General features: G+C 41.4%; 1 protein-coding gene across 3 annotated transcripts in view; it reads left to right on the plus strand.

The window, feature by feature from the left end:
- The window catches only part of IFT52 (intraflagellar transport 52), a 101,579-nt gene that overhangs the window by 18,157 nt on the left and 65,276 nt on the right, over nt 1-18,146 (plus strand). For all 3 annotated transcript variants that reach the window (XR_012222376.1, XM_073555323.1, XM_073555324.1), the window contains exons 3-6: nt 331-418; nt 6,252-6,381; nt 7,051-7,126; nt 12,058-12,129. Coding sequence is in view for 2 of the 3 variants with exons in the window: in XM_073555323.1 (XP_073411424.1) it covers nt 331-418; nt 6,252-6,381; nt 7,051-7,126; nt 12,058-12,129 (366 nt within the window). In the remaining variant the exon portion in view is untranslated. The remainder of the gene's footprint in view (nt 1-330; nt 419-6,251; nt 6,382-7,050; nt 7,127-12,057; nt 12,130-18,146) is intronic.

Below are 18,146 nucleotides of genomic sequence, written 5' to 3' on the forward strand. Positions count from 1 at the left end.
CACAAGGCTGATGATGCCCCCCGTGTTTGATAGAAGCCAAAGAGGCAGCAGTGCTTCACTGAGCTTCTTTTTCTATTATTCAGTGAGTATCTTAGATCTGTTAGATCTGCGCCGATAACATATTGATGGCATAATCTATTGACTCAATAAGTATTGATAAATTATTAATTCCACAGGACATTTTATTAACTGTATTTTGGTTGTATTGGTGACCTCATGCTATCGAAAATCTGTAAGCCACGACATCACATCTCATCTGTTGAAGCACAGCTTATTTCTCAGATCCCTAGTATATGGGTCTTCTTTAGCAGCTTTTTCTTTTCTTTTTAGTTTGAAAGAAGATATTACGCCTGAGAAATTGTCAGGTGTCAAACTCTGGATCACTGCTGGACCCAGGGAGAAATTTACAGCAGCTGAGGTAAGCTTTATAGAAACATCAAAATAGCGATGGATAAAATATAACTTTTAATCATAAAATTAAAAAATGACAAACATCACCCTAGTGAAAGCCACACCAACAATCACACAAAAGAGACGTAAAGACATACAGATAAAAAGGTATACTCGCAGGATTCTCCTGCCTTCAAATTGAGTATAGGGTCTCAATACCAATAGCTGCATTATAGTGTATACTACACACTGGTCTCATGTTGTTAACCAATTTATAATTTCTCTGTGTGCACCTGGCACTTTTGTGCAAGAGATCTGTGTTGTTCTTCTAAAAAGCACTTTAAAAAACATAGCCTTATTCTGAAGGTAAAATACTCAGTGGCATGCACAGAGCACTTTGTGGAGGTTTTATGATAATATTCTTGGTGGTCTTGATAGTTTTGATGGTTGAATCCCTTTTGGGTAACATTGGCAGTTTGCTCCATTGAGAGCTTGATGTTTTAGTTGGGTTTGATCCATCTAGTAACCACTCCAGAAAAAGAGTTCCACTATTGGTATTGAGACCCTATACTCAAGTTGAAGGCAGGAAAATCCTGCGAGTATACCTTTTTATCTGTATGTCTTTACGTCTCTTTTGTGTGGTTCTTGGTGTGACTTTCACTAGGGTGATGTTTGTCATTTTTCAATTTTATGATTAAAAGTTATATTTTATCCATCGCTATTTTGGTAATTACTTTTTGGATACGAATCATGCTACTTTATTATTAACTTTATAGAAATATGCCTATGCACTAAGTACAACATAGTTTATCATTAGCAAAGAAAAGTGCCATATAAAAGGGGTTTTCGGGCCAGGCAGCAAATTCAACAATGACTTTATCATGTCGAATCATAACAAGTGTGTACTGTAGTATCCTAACTGTTAGGATTTCGCTCTATATCTATAGTATCCTCACGCCTAGGATTTCGCTCTATAATTCACTCACTCTTAGGATTCTGCTCTGTAATATCCTCACTTTTCTGATTCTGCTCTGTAACGTTCTCAGTCTCAGGATTCTGCTCTGTAATATCCTCAGGCTTCTGATTCTCCTCTGTAATAACCTCAGTCTTAGGATTCCGCTCTGTAATATCCTCAGTCTTAGGATTCTGCTCTGTAATATCCTCAGTCTTAGGATTCCGCTCTGTAATATCCTCAGTCTTAGGATTCTGCTCTGTAATATCCTCAGTCTTAGGATTCCGCTCTGTAATATCCTCAGTCTTAGGATTCCGCTCTGTAATATCCTCAGTCTTAGGATTCCGCTCTGTAATATCCTCAGTCTTAGGTTTCTTCTCTGTAATATCCTCAGTCTTAGGATTCTGCTCTGTAATATCCTCAGTCTTAGGATTCTGCTCTGTAATATCCTCAGTCTTAGGATTCTGCTCTGTAATATTCTCAGTCTTAGGATTCTGCTCTGTAATATTCTCAGTCTTAGGATTCTGCTCTGTAATATTCTCAGTCTTAGGATTCTGCTCTGTAATATTCTCAGTCTTAGGATCTGCTCTATAATATCGTCAGTCTTAGGTTTCTGCTCTGTAATATTGTCAGTCTTAGGATTCTGCTCTGTAATATCGTCAGTCTTAGGATTCTGCTCTGTAATATCCTCAGTCTTAGGATTCTGCTCTGTAATATCCTCAGTCTTAGGATTCTGCTCTGTAATATCCTCAGTCTTAGGATTCTGCTCTGTAATATCCTCAGTCTTAGGATGCTCTGTAATATCCTCAGTCTTAGGATTCCGCTCTGTAATATTGTCAGTCTTAGGATTCTGCTCTGTAATATTCTCAGTCTTAGGATTCTGCTCTGTAATATCGTCAGTCTTAGGATTCTGCTCTGTAATATCCTCAGTCTTAGGATTCCGCTCTGTAATATTGTCAGTCTTAGGATTCTGCTCTGTAATATTGTCAGTCTTAGGATTCTGCTCTGTAATATCGTCAGTCTTAGGATTCTGCTCTGTAATATCCTCAGTCTTAGGATTCTGCTCTGTAATATCCTCAGTCTTAGGATTCTGCTCTGTAATATCCTCAGTCTTAGGATGCTCTGTAATATCCTCAGTCTTAGGATTCCGCTCTGTAATATTGTCAGTCTTAGGATTCTGCTCTGTAATATTCTCAGTCTTAGGATTCTGCTCTGTAATATTCTCAGTCTTAGGATTCTGCTCTGTAATATCCTCAGTCTTAGGATTCTGCTGTATAACTCGTGCGATGATCACATCACACTGCACGGACTGACCCGACACTTCTGACTTGAGCATGACAGCGTGAAGTATTTCATTGCAGCTGTCAAATATCACTAAGTGACATGGCCCAACGGGTGGTCGGCCAATGGATGGCACAACACGCTCACAACAGGGATGGTAAAGGTGAGAGGAAGACCCTACCAATAGGGAATGAGGGATGGTCATCACCTGAGCCTGTCTCTCCACTCACCTAACGCCCTGTACGGGTAAACCCTCCCCCCCCCCCCCCCCTCCCGCCGCCGTCAGGATACCTCGTCCCTCACTTTCACCTATACTGCCCTGGCTAGTGCCGTGGTCGGCATGGGGCGCTAGCCTAGCCACTACAGAATAATGCACACGGGGGATGTGACAAACACCAAAGGGCCAAGGTAACAAAAACACCACAGTAATACCGTATATACTCGAGTACAAGCTGACCGGAGTATAAGCCTAGGCACCTAATTTTGCCCTGAAAAACTGGGTAAGCTTATTGACTTGAGTATAAGTCGGGTATGCATTGTCCTCTCATCCCTGTCCTGGTATGCATGGCTCCTTATCCCTTATTCTTGTATGCATGGCTTCCCGCACCCTGTCCCTGTATGCATGGCTCACTAGTTTCTGTCTGCATGGCTCCCCCAAAGCTTTCCTTGCATGCATGGCTCCTTATCCCCTATATTTGGATGCATGGCTTCCCGGTCCCTGTCCTTGTATGCATGGCTCCTCATCCCCTATCCTTGTGTGCATGTTTCCGATTTAAAAAAAAAAAACAAACATCCTGCTAACCTTGCCTGCACGCCCTCGATGCCTCTCATTCTGGAGCCAGCAGCTTTTCCTGCAGACCGATTACGTGGCCCCGCTCATTAAGGGAATGAATATTCACTCCACACCTATGGGAGTGGAGAGGCGTGCATATTCATTGCCTTAATGAGTGGGGCCACGTGACCGCTCTGCAGGAAAAGCTGCTGGCGCCGGAACCAACGAGATGCAGCCAGGGCGCCCAAGAAGGTGAGTAGGATGTGTGCTTCGGGTGTCATAGTGCACGCTATAAGATAAATGAATATTCATTTCTCTTTAGCAGCAGGTACAGTTGCAGCCGCTGGCTCCTGCCTCCTGTGACCCGCTGTTCCTCCGCTCCCCCTTTCCCGCCGGCACCCTGGGACAATTGACTCGTGTATTAGCCGAGGGGTGCGTTTTGAGCACAAAAAATGTGTTGATAAAACTCGACATATACACCAGTATATACGGTAATAAATTAAAAATATCTGAAATTGAATAAATGAAAGTCAGACATTGCTTTTCAACCATGCTTCCACAGAATTTTTAAAAAAGTAAAACTCATGAAATAGGGCTGGACTGAAATGATGGTACCCTTAACTCAATATTTTGTTGCACAATCTTTTGAGGCAATCACTGCAATCAAACATTTCCTATAACTGTCAAGGACACTTCTGCACCTCTTGACAGTATTTTGGCCCACTCCTCATGAGCAAACTGCTCCAGTTGTCCCGTGTTTGAAGGTTGCCTTTTCCAGATGGCATGTGTCCGCTCTTTCCAAAGATGCACAATAGGATGTAGGTCAGGGCTCATAGAAGGCCACTTCAGAATAGTCCAATGTTTTCCTCTTAGCCATTCTTGGGTGTCTTTAGCTGTGTGTTTTGGGTCATTATCCTGTTTCAAGACCAATGACCTGCGACTGAGACCAAGCTTTCTGACGCTGGGCAGCACATTTCTCTCTAGAATCCCTTGATAGTCTTGAGATTTCATTGTACCCTGCACAGATTCTAGACACTCTGTGCCAGATGCAGCAAAGCAGCCCCAGAACATAACAGAGCCTCCTCCATGTTTCACAGTAGGGACAGTGTTCTTTTCTTGATATGCTCATTTTTCCGTCTGTGAACATAGAGCTGATGTGCCCTGCCAAAAAGTTCCATTTTTGTACAATCTGTCCATAGGACATTCTCCCAGAAGCTTTGTGGCTTGTCAACATGTAGTTTGGCAAATTCCAGTCTGGCTTTTTTATGATTTTTTTTCAACAATGGTGTCCTCCGTGGTCGTCTCCCATGAAGTCCACTTTGGCTCATACAACGACAGATGGGGCGATCTGACACTGATGTTCCCTGAGCTTGAAGACCACCTTTAATCTGTTTAGAAGTTTTTCTGGGCTCTTTTGTTACCATTCGTATTATCCGTCTCTTTGATTTGTAATCAATTTTCCTCCTGCGGTCACATCCAGGGAGGTTGGCTACAGTCCCATGGAGCTTAAATTTCTGAATAATATGTGCAACTGTAGTCACTGGAACATCAAACTGCTTGGAGAAGGTCTTATAATTTTTACCTTTAACATGTTTGTTTATAATTTTCTTTCTAATCTCCTGAGACAACTCTTTCCTTCGCTTCCTCTGGTCCATGTTGAGTGTGATACACCATGTCACCAAACAGCACAATGAGTATCTGTAGCCCTCTATACAGGCCCACTCACTGATTACTAGATTGTAGACACCTGTGATGCTAATTAGTAGACACACCTGGATTTAACATGTCCCATGTGTCACATTATTTTCAGGGGTGCCATATTTTCAGTCCAGGCCTATTTCATGAGTTTTTTTTTTTTTTTTTTTAAATCTGTGGAAGCATGTTTGAAAAGCAATGTCTGACTTTCATTTGTTCAGTTTCATAGATTTTGAGTTTATTATTACTTTTGTCAGATTCTAGTTATTTCTGTGGCCATTGTGGGTTTTTCTGTCATTAAACGAGGGGTACCAACAATTTTGACCATGTGTGTATGTTGTTCACGGGAGCTCCTGATGGTGGAGTCTGGCTTGAGCTGCAGGTAGTCACTAGGTAGCACTCATAGGCAGTCCCGGTGACTGCAGGTGCCAATCCCAGGGGTCGGGTTCGCTGGACGGGGACACGGGAGCGAAGTCACAGACAGGCAGGATTCGGAGACTGACGGATAGTCCAGACAACATGGACTTCGTGCATAGGTTCTTTTTCAGACACAGGTCTTGTGAAACGGTTCAGGTACCGCCAAAGTGGCATCAGGGTCACGAATAAACTACACAAGACTACAGGGACGATACTGAGTAAGGAAATAACTATATTAGACTGAGGACAGGGGACCTGGCAAAATAGTTACACACACACACTACCACTAACAAACTATAGGGGTTGCTCTTGCACCTCCCTATTGGGTAGGGTACCTTTTATACAAGATACTTCACAGCTATTGGCTGAGATCATCTTTGCAGGTGTACCCGCTGCCACTCTAAGAGCAGGGGAGCATGCGCACTAGGCGCGCTGCTGAAACCTTGTGCGACATGCACAGGGAGAGGGCCCGGCCGGGGTAGTGAATATATCGGCGTCCCCACCTGGAGAGAGCAGATGTCAGGTGACCGCTCATGTTTCCATTTACATGCCGACTAGATTCTCTTCCTGTTTCTCTCAGTGTAACACCATCATGATTCAATCAAAGCCTAAGTAGCTGCCTGGTTCTGAAAACCCATTGAGAACAATAGTAGTTAGGCAGATCGTTTTCCTAAACATTTCCCAGTACATTAGTTATAGCTTAAACATTTATCATTGTCTTTTCTGTTTCATCCTATCTCACAGTTTGAAGCACTGAAGCAGTTTCTGGAGAAAGGTGGTGAAATCCTGGTGATGCTGGGAGAGGGAGGAGAGACCAAATACGATACCAACATCAACTTTCTGCTTGAGGAGTATGGGATAATGGTAAACACTGGTAAGGAGCCACTGCCGTTTTTTTTCGTAACATTTCGGTAGTATTATTACTCATAGTATTTATTATGTCTCTACTTTTTTGTGCTGATTTTAATATTGATATATCAATTCTACTTATCCATGGGATCTGGGGTTATTTTTGCTTTGGTGTTTAAGGGGAACTTATTAAAGGGGTTTTCTTGGACGATATATAGCTTGTCACACTGTGAAATGTTTTGTGTCTCAGACTGTCCTGGTTACTTGCAAAGGGACAAACCACCACTTGAATCAATGGACGCTGCTTCCCCAAGTGTAGAAAATGCAGATACAGTATAGTGGTAAAGTATAGGACCCTTTTTAAGGTTCTGATGCAAGCATCATGAAGGAGCTGGACCTACTCTGAAATTCGTCGCATATAAGAGCAACCTGCAGGACTCCAGCTGTTGTGAATCTGTGAAGGCATGCTAGGAGTTGTAGTTTCTCAACAGACGCAGGATGCTGACCCTTAATGTTTTGGAAGAGCTGATTTGCCCTATATAAGATAGAAATACCTTCCTGACCCCAATCGGCAGTTTGGCTGACTACAGATTTACGCCTGTGATATTTTTTTTTTTTTTTTTTTTTTTTATATATATGATTTTGGTGAATGATGAAACTTCTATTCACTCACAAAATATTACTTACTTTGAAGATGCTGTTGTCAGAAATGTTTACTACAAATACTTCCACCCCAAGGAGGCACTTATTTCCAATGGAGTATTGAATCGGTAAGTTCACTTACCTGTAATCAGCAAAAATATGAAGGATGTTTAGTAGAGTTTAAAATTCTGCTAACTGAGTATGATAAAGGATTAATCATTTGTGATATGACCCTTGATTGTGTATTTAAAGGGGTATTCCCATCTCTATAATCCCATCCCAATATGTAGTAGGTGTAATAATAATATTAGCAAACCCCTCCAATTAGAAATGTAGTGTAGTTTTTCTCTTTTGCTATGTCTCTTTCCCCACATGCAGGCATTGCAAGACCTTAGGTGTCAATGGTTATGTCCACTGATGAAACGATAGCTAGTTGCTAGTGGTCGTAACCATGGATACCTAAGGTCCTGCAATGTCTGCACGTGAGGAGAGAGACATAGGGAATCGGAAGAACTATACTACATTTCTAATTGGAGGGATTTGCTAATATTATTATAATTACAGCTACTACATTTTGGGATAGGACCTTGGAGATGGGAATACCCCTTCAAGGCTCACACCCAAGATATGTTTTTGCCATAGTAACATTACCCACAAGGTTTAAGGCTTCATGGAACAATCCATATGAATGCACCTTTACAAGAAATTTCTGCTAAAAATGTTGAATGCTTATATACCGATCCCACATTGCAGCTGCCATATCTTGCATGAACAAAAAAATACCTTTGTGTATATATGTATACAAATATAAATACAGAATTGTATTAAATATACACTATATACAGAATGATAGACACAGCATAATGACCTTGCTAGAGAAGGTTCAATCGCTTGTTTGGGTAATGTGCCAACTACATGTAAGTTCACACTGGCATCATGACTTTCAGTCTCTATGGAACAAGGAAAACTATTTCATGTTGATTGCATTTCATTTTATTGGGTTATGATTAAAGTTAAATGGCCAAGTTTCGTTTTTTTACGAATTGCATTACTTTTTAATGGATCTGTATAGAAATTGCTACCCCAGGTCTCTCATCTCATCCCAGCGGAGGTGCTGGGATGAGATTGGAGACAAGTCCGGAGACGCCGCAGGATACAGTATCGTGTTCAGGCCATATAGGCTTCTCACAGTTGTCATGTTGAAAAATGGCTCCGTTAAAGATATGGGTGTACCACTGTTTCCATTACCAATTTAGTGTGATAAAATGAAGAAATTAGGGTTCCAGCTACTGTACATTATGCTACCACATTGAACCTTCCGAAAAGTCTGCCGTTCCCTAGTGAAGGCAAACTTCATCGCGTTCCCCACATGGTCTCCAGCTATCATTGCACTTAAGACAAAAGTGGGACTCATCGCTGAAGAAGCTAGACCTTCATCCCAGCCTCCATTGCTGTCTGGCTCTGCACTATTATAGCCTTTGAGAGCAATGGCATGAGGTCAGGGGAACACCTTTAGCTTGACGTCTGGCTTGCAGCGTAATGTCATTCAATCGTCTTTTGATGGTTTCTGTTGACACTGACACCTTAGACTTGGTATGCGACATCCAATTTTACTTGCAATACAGGATTGAAAAATCGTGGAACTAGTGGTATAACCATTTGTCCAAAGTGTTCCAGGAGCCATTTTTCAAGACGACAACTCCAGGCCGCATGTTGATTGTGCTACTGTAAGTAACCTACATGATCTAACCGTACTGCCATGGCCTGAGGCGTCTCTGGACTTGTCTTCCATCTCATCTGAGCACAACTGAGACGTCATTGTTTAGTAATTGCAAAGGTTGCTGCAAGCAGCAGATCTTGATCATTTGTTTAGCTAAGTACATTCAGTGTGGCAGAACATTGCTCAGAAAAGCATTAATAACCTCACTGACAGCAGCCAAGGCGTGTAAGTGCGTCTATTTCTTCATTTTTTTTTTAACCATTTGCATATCATTAACATGTCTATCCATCCCGTAGCTTCCATATATCCAAGACTTTTCCTTCTTGGTGTTGTAATTTCAAAGTCAGGGAGTGTACTTGTGAGTATATACCATATTTTTCGGACTAGAAGATGCACCGGACAATAAGACGCACCTAGGTTTTAGAGGAGGAAATTGGGGGGGAAAACCGAAGCAAAAAACGTGGTCAATTCTGTACTTAATATTCCCTATCCTGGTAAATATGGTCCCCTCATCCTGATACACATGGCTCTCTCATCCCTATCCTGGTATTCATGGCTCTCTCATCCTTATCCTGGTATGCATGGCTCCCTCATACTTATCCTGGTATGCATAGCCCCCTCATCCCTATCCTGGTAGGAATGGTCCCCCTCATCCTTATCCTGGCAGGAATGATCACCCTCATCCCTATACTGGTATGCAGGGCCCCATCCTTAACCTGGTATGATTGGGCCCCATCCTTATCCTGGTATGATTGGCCCCATCCCGGTGCTGGTATGCATGGCCCTATCCTTATCCTGGTATGATTGGCCCTATCCCAGTGCTGGTATGCATGGTCTCATCCTTATCCTGGTATGATTGGCCCCATCCCAGTGCTGGTATGCATGGCCCTATCCTTATCCTGGTATGATTGGCCCCATCATGGTCCAGGTATGCATGGCTCCATCCTTATACTGGTATGCATGGCCCCATCATGGTCCTGGTATGCATGGCCCCATCCTTATACTGGTATGATTGGCCCCATCCCAGTCCTGGTATGCATGGTCCCATGAGAAAAGCAGAGCACAGCTGCCAGAATACTCACTGGACTGTTCATGGCAGAGAGCAGTGAGCATTCATTGCTCTTCAGTAGCGCGCAGTGTCAGCCAGAGCCTTCCTGCTGCTACAGGCGGACACGTGTGCCGCTACTTAATAGAAATGAATATTCCTTTCTCTTAAGTATTAAGAGAAAGCATTAAGCAGCTGCTGGCACCAGAGCAGGACACTGCGAGGGAGCAGAGGAAGGTAAGTGTAACGGTTTGTTTTTTTTAATTTTTTTAATCTTTTCTGATGGGCCCATGCATACCAGGAACAGGATGGGACCAATCATACCAGAAGGAGGATGGGGCCAATCATACCAGAAGGAGGATGGGACCAATCATACCAGGATACCAAAAAGAAATGAATATTCTTTGCCCTTCACATCCATGGACATGGAATGCAGTGAATATTCATTTCTCTTTTGCAGTGGGCACAGGAGTCAGCCGGATCCGCCAGCTCCTGCCTCTGTGACCCGCTCCCCCAACTTCTCACCACAGCTAGACTCGGTACATCCGGACTATAAGATGCACCCACCATTTTCCTCCACGTTTTGAGAGAAAAAAAGTGCGTCTTATAGTCCAAAAAGTACGGTAAATTATGTATACTGCAGTCTACCTACTGGAAAGTTTGTTCTATGACAGTGCGGCACAGTTATTTAGTTTCTAAATGTGCTCAGTTTTTTTAAGTACAATTTTTGCAAAATGTAACATGGCCATTATGGGGAATAATAGTTTTATGTAGCATTTCTGATCTTCTGTTTCCCTACTTTTTTCATTACAAGGGCGTTCACATCCTGATCGCAGGTCACACTGAAAAGATTTTTCTGGACATTTCTAATAACAAGAATGCTCATATACTGGCCAAAGGCACCTATTAATTTAAAGCGTAATCGTTGTTTTAATTTCTATTTCATATTTGAATAGTACACATAAAAAAGCTACTTTGCAATATCTTATCAATTAAATCTCCTTTTTTTCTATGTCAGGACTGATCATTCATTTTCAAAATTCTTAATTTAATGGTAAAATCTGTGATCAGTGAAAACAGACTTTCCCATTGCTGAGATTGGAGATGAGAGCTGCTACTGCTAACATTGTATGTAGGAGGAGAACGGAGATCCATCACACATAGATGTCTATGTATACTGCGTGGTATACTTGTTTTTTTTTTTCTTTAACCCCTTAACTCCCGGAGCTTTTTTCTATTTTTCGTTTTCCTCTTCCCTTCTATCCAGTGCCATAACTTTTATATTTTTCCATCAATATGGCCATGTGAGGGCTTATTTTTTGCAGGACGAGTTGTAATTTTGAACAACACCATTGGTTTTACCATGTCATCTACTCGACAACGGGAAAAAAATTCCAAGTGCGGTTAAATAGCAAAAAAAGGGCAATCCCACACGTGTTTTTTGTTTGGCTTTTTTGCTAGGTTCACAAAATGCTAAAACTTACCTGTCATTACGAGTTCATAGACACCAAACATGTCTAGGTTCTCTTTTATCGAAGTGCTGAAAAAAATTCCAAAGTTTGCTAAAAAAAAAAAAAAAATTGCGGCATTTTCCGAGGCCCGTAGCGTCTTCGTTTTCGTAATCTCGGGTCGGATGAGGGTTTATTTTTTGCGTGCTGAGCTGACGTTTTTAATGATCCTACTTTTTTGCAGATATGTTCTTTTGATCGCCTGTTATTGCATTTTAATGCAATGTCGCGGCAACCAAAAAAAGCGTAATTCTGGCGTTTTGATTATTTTTCTCGCAACGCCATTTAACGATCAGATAAATCCTTTTTTTATTGATAGCTCGGGCGATTCTGAACACGGCGATACCAAATGTGTAGGTTTGAAATTTTTTATTGTTTTATTTTGAATGGGGCGAAAGGAGGGTGATTTTAATTTTTTTTTTTTTTTTTTTTTTTACTTTTGGCATGCTTCAATAGCCTAGAATCATGCCACACTTGATTGGATCTGCTACTTATAGGCGATGCTCAGATCGCCCACATGTAGCAGATTTACTGCATTGCTATGAGCGCCGACCACTGTATGAGACCTCTGGTTGTCAAGGCAACGCGTTGCTGACCCACGATCACGAGACGGGGTTGACGATGCGCCCATTTCCAGCCGGGCGCCGGCAGGATTTAACTAGTTAATAGGCGCTGGCGGATTGCGATTCCGCTCGCGCCTATTGTGCGCACAATTCAGCTGTTTATAACACTGCGGATACTAATACAGGATAAATAACTTGTGTTTTTTGTCATTTCTTTATGCAGAGAGATTAATAGAGCAGCTGGAAAGAATATCTCAGCAGTAGCTGATGATGAGGGAGAAGGGAACAATTCACAGTAAGTAGTCAAAACCATTTGCAACTGAAATGTTTGCGAAGCTACGTAAAATGTGTGATATGTCTGACGGTGCCCATACACACTCAGACTAAGTGCCCACGTTGCAGAAATGCTGCGGAAATGTCCGCAGGATTTCCGCAACTCCCTGCCGTGGCTAAAACGCATGCGGAATTCGCATGCGTTTTCCCGCAAAACACAAGCGTTTTGCAAGCGTTTTTGGCTTGCAGAATGCTAGCGCTTTCCAAGCGATTTGAAGCATCTCTTGGAAAGGTGATTGACAGGTTGGCCACACTTGTCAAGTATAGTGCTTGACAAGTGTGACCACCTTTTAACTATTGATGCTGCCTATGTAGCATCAATAGTAAAAGATAGAATGTAAAAAATAATTTAAAAAATAGAGAGATACTCACCTTCTGTCGGCCCCCGGCCCTCAGCGACTCTGCCAGCAAGCTCCGTTCCCAGGGATGCATTGTGAGAATCACCTCAGATGACGTAGCGGTCACGCAACCGTGACGTCATCTGGGGTGATTCGCACAATGCATCCCTGGGAACAGAAGATAATGGCAGCATGGTTGAGAGGCGGGGGCCACCAGAAGGTGTTATATCCCAATTTTTTTATGTTAATTCTATTTTTTACAGGTATATGGTACCCAGGGCATGGAGGAGAGTCTCCTCTCCTCCAGACCCTGGGTACCATCTCCACATGAAACGCTCATTTTACGCATGGTGGGCATAGCCACATGCGTAAAGTGAGCATTTCAATGCAATCCTATGGCAGCGGAATCGCTGCGATTCCGCAGAAATAATGAACATGCTGCGGATTTTACCGCTATGCGATTCCGCAGCGGTAAAATCCGCAGCATGGGCACAGCAACTGCGGAATCCCATAGGATTGCATGGGATGCATTTTATTAGTGTTTTTTAATCATTTCTGCAACGTGGGCACAGAGCCTCATACTCATTGGCCAAACCTAACAATTTTTTTTAGGATCAATTGACCATTCAATATGTATGTATTTTGTCCCAACATCCTGACCGCAAATGTTGGCGCAAAAAAGGATCAGTAATGTCGGACGTGAACAAGATGAACCCTATATTCTCACCACTGTATACAGTGGTATAAACATGAAAAAGTTTGAGTACTTTATTGCTGTGTATCCATAATGGATATAGAGCCTACAAATATGATACACAAACAGATATACGAAGAACAATATTTTAATTTATTATATACATGATTAAAACATACAATTACAAAGTAATTTTAAAAATCGAAAAAGGGGTAAAAAAAAACTCCATAGTGTGCATAAGCAGAGGTAGTTAAATGTCAAGGTCACCCAATGTCAGAATGACTATGGTAATTCACAATGTGTGCACATTATAAATATATGATACATAATATAGGGCTCAAAATACAAAACAAATAGATTACACTTGGTGCTACTTAGTGGGCTCAAATGGCCACAGGTAAATATACATGATTGTATGCACCAAAAATTCAATTGCATTAGATATAATGGCAAAGAGTGACCAACATAAGGAGATAAATACAAACAGATGGTAAGTAATTGTGTGGAGCTGACACACTGCTATTGCACCTGCCCAACACGCGTTTCACCGATGGCGTCAACGGGGAACTCAAAATCTAATGGCTTGTTCACTATCATTGTTAGGAAAGGCCAAGTGATGCAAATTTCCCAGTTTTATAAAACCCCGGCCACCTCTAACTTTCTGCCAAAAAACAGCAGTGATGGGTTCTTCTAAGCAGCTGCCTAGCACTCTGAAAATTAAAAGGGTGGAGGCCCACAAAGCAGGAGAAGGCTGTAAGAAGCAGGGCTGTGGAGTCGGAGTCAGAGTTAGTTTTGGTCGGAGTCGGTAGAAATGTACCGACTCCGACTCCAGCTTTAAAAAAAATGTATTAATATTTCATAATTGAACTTTCATATGAATTTTATAAATGTTACTCAAATATATATGTTCTATCAAACTATAAACAACAGTGATAAGCAGTTCTGCTGGAGATAGAGACATTTCTTACTTCTTGTGTGTCACTGTTCTCCACTGCCCTTATCTAATCTTATACTTAGTTTGGTTAACCTCATGCTGCCCCAACCCCCCTACTTACAATGTATGAAACTGAAAGTGAAAATGTGTTGCAAATTCTTAGTAGTAAAGCTCCTCCTCTAGACTAGATCATACTAGGTGTGCGTCTTCCAAGCATCTCACAGCTGCCTGCTACTCAGAAGAGGAAGACTGTAAGAAGTATTATCCTTTCAACAAACTTTGCATCAGTTAACTGTGAGTACATGAGGAATAATAACAGTATTACTGACCACTATATCAGTTGTACGACCTGGCAATAATTTTGTACAATTGTTTTTAGGAAAAACAATTGTCATTTGGATTGTGAATGCAGAATTAAAAACCTGAGAATGTCAAAGAAGCATCACATTAAATCAGCTGTATTTGAACATTTCACCATCACTCAAGATAGAAAACATTATGTCTGTCAGTGTATGACAAATGATCCAGACGAAAACAAATGCTGTGAAGCCAAGATGAGTGCATATTCAGGCAAAGATAAAAATGCTCCTACCAGAGCTTCTAATCTAAAGAGACATTTACAGCGCTTTCATCCAGAAGTACTGAAAGCAGTGGATGAGAAAGACTGCATCCAAACCAATGAACCAGTGCCCAGCTCTTCCAGCCAAACAAAGGAGCAGAGAACTTTGCAGCCATCAGTTGCAAGATATTTTGTCAGTGACAAAGTTACTGTGACAATGACAGTAGATACATTTAAAAAACAGATCATAGAGCTTGTTGTAAAGGATAGTGTGCCTATTTCATTATTTTCACGACCAGCTTTTATGTGTCTGAATGGGGAAATGGCCCGCAAGCTTGGTGTTTCTCTGGAGAGAGAGAGAGTATTAGAAAATTAGTAATCGAAGAAGCTTTTAAACAAAAGGAAGAACTTAAAAAAACTCTCAAGGGACGCTTTCTGTTTCTTAAAATGGATGCCTGCACACGTCACAGAGTGAACTATTTTGCCATCAATGTCCGATTTGTTTGACAAAAAATGAAATAGTTACCAAGACATTGGCAGTAAAAGACACCAAAGCTCATCACACCAGTGAGTTTCTCCAGGTCTTGGTGGAAAAGGTTCTGCAAGACTATGAACTTAAAAAAGAGCAAGTTCTTTCTGTCGTAACTGACAATGCTTCAAATATGATAAGTACTATTAAGCTAATGAATGAGAGTAATGATGGTGACCAGCAGCTAGAAGAACATTCTGGGTCCACAGACACAGAAATGTTTGAAATAGAGGAACACAGTATTGTAACTGAGGAGCAAACTGAAGTTGCTTCAGATGAACAGCAACATGATAGTTTAGATGATCTTGTTGAAACTGTGTCAATATGTTCTTTCATTCATCACATGCGCTGTGTTGTGCATACGCTACAGCTGGCTATAAGAGACAGTCTGCAAGAAGGACATGCTGCTGCACTGATTGGCAAGGTGAGAAAATTGGCTACTGTTGCCAGAACCCCTAAAGGTGACTCAATTTTGAAGAGACGTGCTGGAAAAGGGGCAATTATTGATCAAGCCACACGATGGGGCAGTACTTAATGATTCAGCGCTTGGTTGAACTGAAAACCTTTCTTGTAGACATGGCTAACCCTCAACTGACGCTAAATGAAAGTCAGTGGAATCAGGTGACTGAGCTGGAAAAATTGCTAGAGCACCCATTTACAGTGACTAAAAATTACAAGCAGAGGACTTAACTCCAGGTATTTTCTTAAAGGAGTGGAAGAACCTGATGTTTCGCCTGTCCCAAAGAGGAGGGTTAATTGCAAGTGGCATTGCTACATGAATGAAACGGAGAGAGGAGCTACTATTACAAAATAACATTCTTTTGGCAGCTGTTTATGTAGACCCAATGCATCGGATTCTTCTAGATGATCAACAGCTAAGTAAAGGAAAAGAAGCTCTGTTTGAAATAGCAGTAAGGATGAAAGGGTTGCAGAACAGTCAGGAGGAACAAGAAGAATTTGGTCGTCCTGCCACATCTTCACCCTAATCATCAACTGATGAATTTAATTTCGAAAAATATTTGGATCACAAGGACCGTGCAAAGCGTTCCCGCATAGAAGAAGAGTCATCCCCATCAAGGAACACAGCCAGTACATTTCAGCAGAATTTTTCATGTGCACTAAAAGAAATTGAGAAATTTGACCGTTCATCAAAAATAACAGTGCAACAAGCGATTCCTCTGTATCCTGACATTGTCAGAGATGTTGCCCGAGTGGTTACTGCTTTCCCACCAACACAACTTAGTGTAGAGAGGTTGTTCTCTGCTCTCAAAATAATTAGATCAGATTTGAGGGCATCCATGGAGGATCTGACAGGCAATACTTTTTCTGAGGACAAATTTATAGATTTCTTCTTATTAACTGCATAAAAGTGTTTATTGCATATTTACTTACAGTTTAGAAAAGTTTATAAAAGTTATTTGCTATATTCTAATTGTATTCTATTAAATGTAGTTTTTGCTCTAAGTGGTCTGATTACAATCCTTATTGAAAAAATGACTAAGTATGGAATGGACAAGGCAACTGTTAGGTGGATTCATAACTGGCTTAGTCATCGGACCCAAAGAGTGGTCGTAAATGGCTGCACATCCAGTTGGAAGAATGTCTCAAGTGGGGTACCACAGGGCTCTGTCCTGGGCCCTGTATTGTTCAACATCTTTATCAACGATTTAGATGAAGGAATTGAGGGTAAACTGATTAAATTTGCTGATGACACAAAGCTAGGAGGGATAGCTAATACTAGAGAAGAGAGAGAGAGGATTCAAAAAGATTTAAATAAACTGGAGAAGTGGGCAGCAACTAACAGAATGGTTTTTAACAGGGAGAAATGCAAAGTACTACATCTGGGCAATAAAAATGAAAAAAGCATATATAGAATGGGAGAAATAGGGCTAAGTGACAGCACATGTGAAAAAGACTTGGGTATACTAATAGATCACAGACTGAATATGAGTCAACAGTGTGATGTAGCAGCAAAAAAGGCAAATGCAATTCTAGGATGTATTAACAGAAGCATACAGTCTAGATCACGTGAAGTCATTATTTCCCTCTACTCCTCTTTGGTCAGACCTCATCTGGAATATTGTGTCCAGTTTTGGGCACCACATTTTAAAAAAGACATCAACAAACTGGAGCAAGTTCAGAAAAGAGCGACCAGAATGGTGACCGGTCTGCAAACCCTGTCTTATGAGGAAAGGTTGCAGGATTTGGGAATGTTTAGTTTGCAAAAGAGAAGACTGAGAGGAGACTTAATAGCTGTCTACAAATATCTAAAGGGCTGTCACATTGTAGAAGGATCAACTTTATTCTCATTTGCACAAGGAAAGACTAGAAGCAATGGGATGAAACTGAATGGGAGGAGACACAGATTAGATATTAGAAAAAACTTTTTGACAGTTAGAGTGATCAATGAGTGGAACAGGCTGCCACGAGAAGTGGTGAGTTCTCCTTCAATGGAAGTCTTCAAACAGAGGCTGGACAGATATCTGTCTGGGATGATTTAGCGAATCCTGCTTTGAACCAGATGGCCCAGGAGGTCCCTTCCAACTCTACGATTCTATGATTCTATGATTACTTATATGATGGTGAGAAACTGAATAAGCATGATGTTTAATATTTTATAACAGTAAATTTGTTGTTATGAATTGGCCATTTATGAAGGAGCCGGAGTCGGAGCCTGATAAAATCCAGGAGTCGGAGTCGCAACTGTGGCTTACCGACTCCACAGCCCTGGTAAGAAGATAGCAAAGCATATACAAGTTGCCATTTCTTCAGTTCAAAATGTAATTAAGAAATGGCAGTTAACAGGAACAGTGGAGGGCAAGATAAGGTCTGGAAGACCAAGCAAAATTTCAGTGAGAGCTTCTCATAGGATTGCTAGAGAGTCAAACCAGAACCTCACTTGATTGCAGAAGACCTTCAGAAAGA

The sequence above is a fragment of the Dendrobates tinctorius genome, unplaced genomic scaffold, assembly GCF_039654945.1.
Source record: "Dendrobates tinctorius isolate UK_male_01 unplaced genomic scaffold, ASM3965494v1 ptg000223l, whole genome shotgun sequence".
Taxonomy (NCBI): Eukaryota; Metazoa; Chordata; class Amphibia; order Anura; family Dendrobatidae; genus Dendrobates; species Dendrobates tinctorius.